At 38.7% G+C, this 10,853-nt stretch overlaps 1 protein-coding gene across 2 annotated transcripts; it reads left to right on the forward strand.

The window, feature by feature from the left end:
* Positions 1–288: 288 nt before the first annotated feature.
* Positions 289–7,579, forward strand: PDP1 (pyruvate dehydrogenase phosphatase catalytic subunit 1). 2 transcript variants are annotated; one of them, XM_006161283.3, is made up of 2 exons: positions 289–665; positions 4,643–7,579. In XM_006161283.3, the coding sequence occupies exons 1-2, from the start codon at positions 533–535 to the stop codon at positions 6,298–6,300; spliced, it is 1,791 nt and encodes a 596-aa protein (XP_006161345.3). In that variant the 5' UTR covers positions 289–532; the 3' UTR covers positions 6,301–7,579. The 2 variants fall into 2 exon arrangements, with proteins under 2 accessions (XP_006161345.3, XP_006161346.1); XM_006161284.3 differs by lacking the exon at positions 289–665 and adding an exon at positions 1,186–1,302.
* Positions 7,580–10,853: the final 3,274 nt, after the last annotated feature.

The raw sequence follows: 10,853 nt of genomic DNA on the forward strand, positions 1-10,853 counted from the left end.
GCCAGGTGTGCGGGTGTGCGTTGGGGCTGCTGGACCGTCGTGGAGACGCTGGGGGCCGCCGCGGGCTGGGGGTGGGAGGCGGGGCCCGCACGCTGCCTTTGGGGTCCGCAAGGCCCTGCGCGCCTGCTGTCAGGGTGGGGGGCGCCTTTGGGGACCCGCGGGAGGGTGCGCTCTTGGAAGCTGCTGCTGCGGGTCTGTGCCCTAGACTCCCCCTGTACCCACCCGGGTTCTCTACCCTGGAGCCGGCGCCGCGTGGGGCGGGGCGGGTAGCGGGCGGAGGATGCCGCGCTCTTACGGGCTCTGCGCCCAGCTGGATGGAGGGGCGGGCTCCGGGGCGCGCCTCTGCTCGCGTTTGGTCTGCCGCCGCCTGGGGCTGTAACTCTTCCTCTCCGGCTGGGTGGGTTTGTTTGGTTTCCTTCTCCCCACCCCTTTCTCCCTTCTCCATCCTCTTCCCTCCTCCCAGCCCATTCACCGAGCTAGAGCTAGACCTCGCCCCTCCTCCGCACCCGCCTCCCGGCCGCTGCCTCCTCTAATGAGCATCTCTGCCTTGCTTTCAATGGGCCGGTGCTGCTGTCGCTGCTGCTGCCCGCGCGGGTTGTGGATGTTGTCGGCTCCGTGTTGTGATGACAGGAGAATGTGTGTGTGTCCTGGGCCCAGACGAATTGGTAGGTATTCACTTAAGTACCTGCGTTGGGTACTCAGGAAGGATATTGGCCGATTTTGTGTATGGATGGTTTTAGGTGGGTCGGCGTGGAATAGATAGGGAAAACAGACAAAGGTGTCCAGGACAGGGTAGCTTTACTGTCTCAGTGGGTGCAATTTTCAGGCAGAGACAAAGGAAACTAATCAAACAAGTGCAGGGTTGGTGCTTTGTACCTTTTGAAGAAAATTGATTTCTTCATTCATACAGAGATAGCAGAGCTGTGAAATGGCTAAATATTTCCAGAAAAATAGCAGTCTTTATGCAGGGTGTTTCATGGAATTGGATTACATAAACTGGGCTTCAGACACATTTCATGACTAGTAGGGCATTTTTTTATGTACTTCAAAAGCTTTGCAAAGCTAAAGAGCTCCGGAGTAGGTGCAGTAATAGGATTTTCTAATTAATTTGGTCCATGGGTTTATTGATGAAGTGGAATCATTCCTTGGCACCGGCTCTGCCCAACACATCAGTAAGAATGGATGATTCTCTTTCCTGTTTCTGGTTGCAGCGCATCTTTCCTTATTAGTCATTGGTGAAATCAGCCAAATCTGCTTCGGACTGAGATGCTGCATATAATGTGGCTGAGACCGGATCATGGGGTAGGAACTTTTTGGTGAAATTGTGGTTAGGAATAACTTGAAAATTTGGCACTGCTCCAGTTTATCAGCAACTGTACCTTGTTGCTGTTTTCCTTGTCCAGTCAAGCCTTGTACTCCTTTAATTTAGCGAGTTAGTCAGAAGTTTTTATTTCATAGAGAATGTTTTGGTTGTTGAATCATAGGATATTTAGAAAATATAAGTTTTTTCCAATGTTCACTTATTGTTTATGAGACATTTGGAAGCACTTTTTACTTCTAAGGGTATCTGGTCTGTTGGAGAGAATATATCACTGAAGATGGTAGAATGCTTATTAATCACAGTAATCGAAGATGATAGAATGCTTTTTAATCACAGTAATCACAGCAAGGTTTTTATGAATTCCAGCTTCCTTAAGAATTTTGTCTTTTGAAGTCATATTGGGAGTTCTGGGATTGAGATACCATCTCAATCTATATGCTAACATTCTGAATAACTGATATGGGCGATAGAATTCACTCTCTGCTTTGTTGTTTTTAATCTTGAGGACTTTTGCCTTAAAAGAAGGTGTAGCTGAATGTTTGCTTGATGTTTGAATTTAAATCTTATTTTGAGCACTTGCTGCATGAGTCATTAGCTTTTTACTCCAAGATTTCATTCATTTTGCAGTCGACTACAAATGCAGAAATACTGTCCAAACAAAGGAATTTAAGGAAAGTGGAGATTTCCTGGGTTTGTTTTCCTTGATTCAGCATCATATAATCAAACCCAGTTATGCATCTATCAACCTTCCCTCCTACACATTCTAAATGGTTCTTTGAGTTCATCTACATTCCATGTAGACACTCCCCCTACCTTGAAAGTCTTACGTGCTAAAGAAGGACAAATGCAGACATAAAGTTAGGGAAAAAATTACATTTTTATGAAGATTGTGTCTGTTGACATTTTTAATAATAGAAAGTCTTTATTCAAAGTGTAAAGTTGGTGTGCTTTCTTGCGTGCAAACTTAAAAAAGGTAAATGGTTGATATCTGAAAGCCAGTGTCCTATGGCCCAACATGGGAACACATTTCCTGGCTCAGTCATGTATACTTAACCTTTGGATGACTTTCAGGTATTTAGTTTGAAGTGCTGTTACTTATGTGATTAGTCCCGATAGGTTCCTGTTCTTCTGGAATTTCACTTTTTCATTATTGCCCTTCAGGATGTTTATTTAGTTATGCATTCTTATTTCCAAAATTCTAGCCATCATTTTCTAGTGCCTGATTTTGTCTTCGTTTTTGTAAACAAGTCCCTTCCTAGATACTGTAGTTAAAATGATGATATTTCTGCCACTTGTAAAAGAGGTTCTGTAAGGCTGGCTTATGCTGTGCTTATTACAGACCCAAATAAGAATTGATTTTTCAGTGTTTTCTGTGCACTTCCTTCCAATTATTACCTTTCTCAGATTACTCTTCAAAAAAAGATACTTGAAAATAATTTAATATATAGCTAACACTCTATGGCATTTGTAAAATTTTTTCTTAATGGATTAAACCTTGGAAAGGAGTTATTGATACTAAAACTCAAATGGTTTTATATTTCCTTATTCCTTTTTGTTTACTGAATTTATTTATCTAAAGTATTTCTAAAGTCTGTTTCTTAAACAGTCTAAGTGAATACTTTGAAGCAGTATATCAAGAATTCAGGGAAAATATATGTTATTGAGGAAAAATGATTTTTTTCTTGCATAAATTACCTGGGATAATGATATATGTTTATTAAACTCCACATATTGAGTTGTCGGCTAAGTCATAATGTTATTTTTCTATGTTTTTCTGTGCAAAAATGCATGACTTTTCTGACAACCCAGTAGATGTTAAAGCACTAAAACAGTATACTTGCAACTTCAGTGTGGGAAGAAGCATTCTGTAGATTTGTATATATTTGTAGAAAGGCAATATCTTTATTTTAGAGCCACATTTGGCTGAAGTGAATTTGAGGGAAGAGGTGGAGGTCAGATGAAAAGAAGAGGTCAGTGGACCTTAGAAAACTCAAGACTCAAGACAGAGATTAAGCATGGGATATATGTTTATTAAACTCCACATATTGAGTTGTCGGCTAAGTCATAATGTTATTTTTCTATGTTTTTCTGTGCAAAAATGCATGACTTTTCTGACAACCCAGTAAATACCCTGATAATTATTTTTAGTATGATATGATTTTTAAAAATTAATATTTATAATACCATATGTTTGTAATCCAAATCTTGGACTGCTGTTTCTTTATTGTTTTCCCTTTTTTTTGGTCTTTTGTCTAATATAAGAAAAAACATTTTTCCTGAAGTGAATTCCATTTGGATTCCATAGATGAGAATGATGTTTCTGTAGCTTTCTCTTGTGACTGTTAAGCAGGGGACTGTTTATATTACTAACAAAGTTTTAGAGGTATTAGAATCCTTAAACCTTTTTATCATGAACAACGCAGAAAAATTCAGCGATGAATAAGTAAAACCAGTATTTGATTTAAACACCTCATGTCAACAAGCGTAAAAGAATGAATCCTAGAAAAAGATATATATATAAAATAGCATCTGCTTCAATTTGTTTACTTACATTTTAGGAGAGTGAAATCCAAAGAGGTGAGCTGACTTTTCCAGAACTATTTGGCGAGTTGGTGGCAGAACTGTGCCTCTTAGATTGCCAAATTGGTGACATGATCTAGAGAAATAGGATTTGCAAGACCATTCACTGGGGTGCATTAAAAAAAAAATTGGAATTTCTATTTTATTTCATTATGTAGAATTTTTTTTGTATATATTATAGTGAAAATTATACAGTAGTATATGTGTTGCATATATAAGTATATATATGTTGAGGATGCATCTTCACACTTTTGTGATGATACCTATGTGTAATCAAATGCCAACAACTGGCCACAGTTCTAGAAACAAGATCTTGATAAATGGAGACATTCTTCTGAAAAATGAGAGTTTCAAGGCCTTTTTTAAGGATAGAGAAAGAGAAGGGCGATTGGCCAGGTAGAATGCTGCTGCATAGTGTTATATAACCTTCATCTCCTCAGCTTTCTTCAGCTAAATCTATTGTATATTCTGTACGGTTTGTACTGCACAAAGAAATTTGAAGAAAAGAGAAAAATGAGGCTGAATTGCATTTTAGTTTTGACTCCATGAATAATTGATAGTTGTACTTACCAGGATACCCCTGTAGAAATAGTCCATGATATGTGTATAAATAAGCACCACCAAGCACGTGCCGTAGCATGTAGATTCACTTGCTAAATATAAATATAAACAGAAAGCTAGATTAAGTAATCTGAAATATAACCCTTTTCTTTGTGTACATCTGTCTAATTTGCTATCTAGGAATCCCAGTCAGAAGTTCCAGCCTACCGCTGTTTTCTGATGCCATGCCAGGACCAACTCAACTGTTTTTTCCTCTCATCCGTAACTGTGAACTGAGCAGAATCTATGGCACTGCATGTTACTGCCACCACAAACATCTCTGTTGTTCATCACCCTACATTCCTCAGAGTCGCTTGAGATACACGCCTCATCCAGCGTATGCCACCTTTTGTAGGCCAAAGGAGAACTGGTGGCAGTATACCCAAGGAAGGAGATACGCTTCCACGCCACAGAAGTTTTACCTCACTCCTCCACAGGTCAACAGCATCCTTAAAGCTAATGAATACAGTTTCAAAGTGCCAGAATTTGATGGTAAAAATGTCAGTTCTATCCTTGGATTTGACAGCAATCAGCTGCCTGCAAATGCACCCATCGAAGACCGGAGAAGTGCAGCAACCTGCTTGCAGACCAGAGGGATGCTTTTGGGGGTTTTTGATGGCCATGCTGGCTGTGCTTGCTCCCAGGCAGTCAGTGAAAGACTGTTTTATTATATTGCTGTCTCTTTGTTACCCCATGAGACTTTGCTAGAGATTGAAAATGCAGTGGAAAGTGGCCGGGCTCTGCTCCCCATCCTCCAGTGGCACAAGCATCCCAATGATTACTTCAGTAAGGAAGCATCTAAACTGTACTTCAATAGCTTGAGGACTTACTGGCAAGAGCTTATAGACCTCAATACTGGCGAGTCAAGTGATATTGACGTTAAGGAGGCCTTAATTAATGCTTTCAAGAGGCTTGATAATGACATCTCCTTAGAGGCTCAAGTTGGTGATCCTAATTCTTTCCTCAACTACCTGGTGCTTCGTGTGGCATTTTCAGGTGCCACTGCTTGTGTGGCCCATGTGGATGGTGTTGACCTTCATGTGGCCAATACCGGCGATAGCAGAGCCATGCTTGGTGTGCAGGAAGAAGATGGCTCTTGGTCAGCAGTTACACTGTCTAATGACCACAATGCTCAGAATGAAAGAGAACTAGAACGGCTAAAGTTGGAACACCCAAAGAATGAGGCCAAGAGTGTGGTGAAACAGGATCGGCTGCTTGGTTTGCTGATGCCTTTTAGGGCCTTTGGAGATGTAAAGTTCAAATGGAGCATTGACCTTCAAAAGAGAGTGATAGAATCTGGCCCAGACCAGTTGAATGACAATGAATATACCAAGTTTATCCCTCCTAATTATCACACACCTCCTTACCTAACTGCTGAGCCAGAGGTAACTTACCACCGATTAAGGCCACAGGATAAGTTTCTGGTGTTGGCTACTGATGGGTTGTGGGAGACTATGCACAGGCAGGATGTGGTTAGGATTGTGGGTGAGTACCTAACTGGCATGCATCACCAACAGCCCATAGCTGTTGGTGGCTACAAGGTGACTCTGGGACAGATGCATGGTCTCTTAACAGAAAGGAGAGCCAAGATGTCCTCAGTGTTTGAGGATCAGAATGCAGCAACCCATCTCATTCGCCATGCAGTGGGCAACAATGAGTTTGGGGCTGTTGATCACGAACGCCTCTCCAAAATGCTCAGTCTTCCTGAAGAGCTTGCTCGTATGTACAGAGATGACATTACAATCATTGTAGTTCAGTTCAACTCTCACGTCGTGGGGGCATATCAAAACCAGGAGTAGTGAGTAGATCTCAACCTAGCAATCCTCAAAAGAAAGAAATTGAAAGGGCAGATAGATTTTTTAGAAAGATACTAATAAAAACATCCAGTGCTTATTCTAAGCACTTACCCACTTGATAGTCCAGCTAGTCAAATATTCCAAATGACTTTAAGCAGGATTGTGGGATACTGAGAGTCTGGTCCTGCCTAGCTTGGGTCTCACAACACCTGCACTTGAGGCAAGTCAGTTCCTTACTGCAGATGTCTTGAGACATTACCTTCCCTTACCAACTGAAAATCACAATGACTTGGCAAGTAGGATTTTAAATAGGCCAAAGGCAGGGATCTTCCTGGGCATATTTTCTTGGTAAAAGGGAAGAAACATTACTATTCACACTTACAAACCCCTTTCTTCACGAAGATTTCAGTGTACATGAAAACATTTATTTATTGCATGATTTTCTATATATACAATCAATATACATTAGTTATATAAATTTCTTTTAGCCCGAAGTGGCTTTCAGAACCAGTACTTTTAAGCCATAAATGACCAAGAACCAAGCAATCTGAATTTGTAAGTTTTTATGAGTATTTGAGTGGAATGCTTCTTTAATGGAAAAACAAACTGTGCTTTCTTTCTCACCCATTTTTCTAATGTGATTGAAACATTTTCCATTTTGCCATACCCTTAAAATAAAGGTTTTTAGTGTTATCTACTCTTATGTTAGGGTTAAATAAAATTTTGTTTGAAGTTTATATTAATGAAAACCTTTACTTAGTTCCAAATAAAGAGACCCAGAATAAAAAGAAAATACTGATATATTTAGTTATTGTCATCTGTAGCCACTAGCAGGTCACTTTTACCATGTGATCCCTAAAGGGTTGGCATGCCGTAAGTGTGCAGTGGGTAGACTGCTGTGGAAATTGTACTTCTTGAGTAGTGATAATAATTTTCATTACTTCTGGAATTTTAAGGGTGACATATAAACTAAATAGCAATTTGGGGAGTAAGGTTTAATATTACTATTGGATATGAGACAGGAGAAAATTTTTGTTTACCCCCATTAGACATAGGTCAATTATTGATAAAATATTTGTTTTAAAATTACTAAATGCTTTAAACATATTGTAGCATAAGATAAATGTGTTAAGATATATCCATGAGAACTTTTAAAAGGTAACTATTGTGCATGCCTGATGCTTCATAAACAGTAGCATCAAATGTTTGCAGCAGTCTCCATAATTATGCAGTCCTTCTAATACTGTATCAAAATAAATTAAAATAAATATATTCAAATTGATATGCATCAAATGACATTTTGTTCTTGTGTTTAATGGCATCCGTGTTCAGCTGTGCATATATTTTCATCACTTCTAGCATCACTGTTTAAAAAAAAATGGCTATACTATCTTTGCTGTTGATACAGATCTTAATACAAAACATCAGCTTTCTCTTGTATTAGTTGGGTGCTAAGGAGTCTTTTCATGTAGAATATGAACTAGACATTCAAGGACTCTGTCTGGACTCTGGATATTATTATTAAATCAATGTAGTAGCAGTTGCAGATTTGTTCCAATTGAAAATAGATTCAGGAAGATTATAGTACTGAACATCAAATAATGTTTTCTGAGTTTTTTTTTTTTTTTTTAAGTCAGCTTGGAATTTTTTTCCAGACAGTATTTTGAAGGAAGAATGGCTGTGCCACATATTTATTTCTACACGTTGTGACAGACACTTCATCTTTTTATGAAATATATGGACTGAGGTAGCAAAACCCATTTTCAGCTATCTGAATTGCTTTTGAACACTATCACTGAAGAGTTCCATATAATTATATATTGAAAAACACCTCATCTCTCTATTGTACAGGGAATATAAATGTGGTTTCATGTGGTCATGATTAAAATAGTAATTATTACTAGTATTGCACCAGAAACGTGGTCTGCAGTTGCAGTCCAAAAGCTGGTCTGCTCTGTATAGAAATGAAAATGCAGTGTGGAGTTAACACTGTGGAAATGAAAATAACTGGGTGTTAGAAATTTGAATGTACTGTCATCTAAAAGTGGTTGTGATTTTATCATATGATGTGATGTCTAGAATTAAAGAAAATAATACATTGTAAACTTTCATGATTTTTAGCTTTTTTCTGAATTTTATTTAAGGCTTTCCAACATAAGTATCCCATTTTTGTGTTTATATTCAACCAGTGGTTCATGATCTATATCATATACCCTAAATAATTAAATGGGACATTACTATGGTGTACAGTACTTGGTAGTAAAAATATCTCATAAAAGTTTTATCTGGGGACCAGCAGTTAGCGTTAATGGCTATGTCACTGGACTCCCATGTAGTTGACCACGGTTCGCGTCCAGGACCCGGTGGCTTGAAACTCACGCCAGGTGCGTGTGCATGCGTGCCCAAGATCCCGAAGGGAGAATGGAGAAGAAGGGATTGTGGCGTGGCCATCCCCCCTGGAGGGTGATTTCTCGCTTTCTGTCTCTCTGTCTCTGTCTGGTGAGCGCATGCGCCCTATAGCAAAAACCTCTCCAAAAAAAAAAAGAGAAAAGTTTTATCTGTGGCCCACCTGTGTTGGCGCACAGGTAGTGCCACTGCTTAGGAGAGTGGAAGCCATTCTCGAAGAATGGGTTCAGTTCCCTGGTCACCTGAACTTGGGTGCTCTCACTGGCTAACTAGGAGGCTAGGGCAGAATTATGACACAGTAAGCTGCTATCAAAAAATTTCTGTAACTGCCTCTCTCCTTTTCCTTCCCCACCCCTCTTACATATAAGAGGGGGAAAAAGGTATCTTTGTAAGACAGAAGCAGTTTTTATCTGATAGAGGGAATGGTCAGAGAAACGCCCACAGTGAATTAAAGCTGCATATCTGCTTTATGAATCGTCCATTGGTTTTTAACAATAGTAAGATTTATTAGATGTCTCCTATGGTTAGCTTATAACTAACTTTAGGATCTAGTAAATAATGCTTTATATATTTTTTTGAAATTTAGATATTTGTACACATATTTTTCATTTTTAATGTGAAATTTGGAATCCACGATCTCAGTAAAGATAGAGAACTTTTCCATCACTCCGGAAAATTCCTTCAGGCCTCTTTTCAGTTCATTTCTTTCCATATAACTATTGTTCTGACTCACATTACCAAAGATTAGTGTTGCCTGTTCTATATATTCATATATGTGAAATCATACAGTTTATCATCTTTTGTGTCTATTGCTCGAATTTTTGAGATTCATTTATGTTGCTGAGCATATTTACAGCCTGTTTCTTATTTCTACGTAGTATTATTTTGAATATATCATAGTTTACCCATTCTCTGTGGAGGGACATTGTTAGTCCCCTTCCTCCCCCTTTTTAAAGTTTTTGTTTATTTCTTTCATGAACCAGAGAGACAACATCCCAAACAGGGTCCTGATTCCATGATCCAACCTCAGCCAGCCCTGGATCATATGCAAGCACATACCTGGCAGAGAGAGGTCTTGGACTTGAACCAGGAACCTTCCCATGGGAGATTGCCTTGCAAACCATCCCCTTTTGCTACTGCATCACCATCTGGCTCTCCCATCTTTTTAAAGCTAAGTTTTAGCTATTTTTTAGATTAATAATCATTACTACTACTATATGGCTAAGATGTAGTTTTAGCTTTGCAAATATAATTACAGGTGAGTTTTGTGTTCTATAGTTTAATATTAGGACTTTAAATAACAAATGGCCTCAAAACATGTGATAGAAATGTTCCATGGTGAAAAGTCTGGATAGATTAAAGACTGGTCATTTGTTATTAAACCTCTCCATACCTCTTCCATGGAACATTTTGAGTTTATTAAGCTCATTAAATGATTGTGCTAATGACTATCCTATGGAAAAAAGGTAAGTTACACCCTGGTTTTTCATGATCATGGTTTATCATTGCATCAGCCATTGTTGTGATTAGCATGAGGAAGGGAATGGATAAAATGCTGTTACAATAAGACTAGGATGGAGTGACTGACTCAAATATTTCTGTGTTTATTAAATAAGAGTAGCAATGCCTAGCATGAGTTTCCCTGTTCACTAGTCAAACATATAGCTGAATTTGAGTTATTTTGATCTAAGATATAGCAAGACAGTCTAGGTAACTGTGTTCATCTTAGTCTGTAGGTTGATATATATACTCTCATCTTTTCCATAAATAAACAATTGCTATTAATTGTAGAATTTTTTAGATCTTGAAAATCTCAGTCCTGTTCAGAGTAATAAAATGGTGCCATAACTACTTCCTAGACAAGCTAAATAAACGAAGACGTCTAATGGCATCAGCTTTGACTTGTTACAGTGTGAAGGTCATTTCCTTTGTTCCTTTCAGAATTTACTTTGAAAGCCAAACTTAATCCTATGAAATCCCATCTGTCCAGTTGTTAGAACAAGACAGTTTATACACTGGATTAAATTCTTACAGTACACAGCATTGTTTTCTGAATAACTCTCAAATTACAAGTCTTCAAAGTGAAAATAATAAGAATGATGAAATTCTTACACTCAAATGCCTTTAACAATGATTCTCCAAAGCTCATA

The sequence above is a fragment of the Tupaia chinensis genome, unplaced genomic scaffold (genome assembly GCF_000334495.1).
Source record: "Tupaia chinensis unplaced genomic scaffold, TupChi_1.0 Scaffold138407_1, whole genome shotgun sequence".
In the NCBI taxonomy this organism is placed as follows: domain Eukaryota; kingdom Metazoa; phylum Chordata; class Mammalia; order Scandentia; family Tupaiidae; genus Tupaia; species Tupaia belangeri.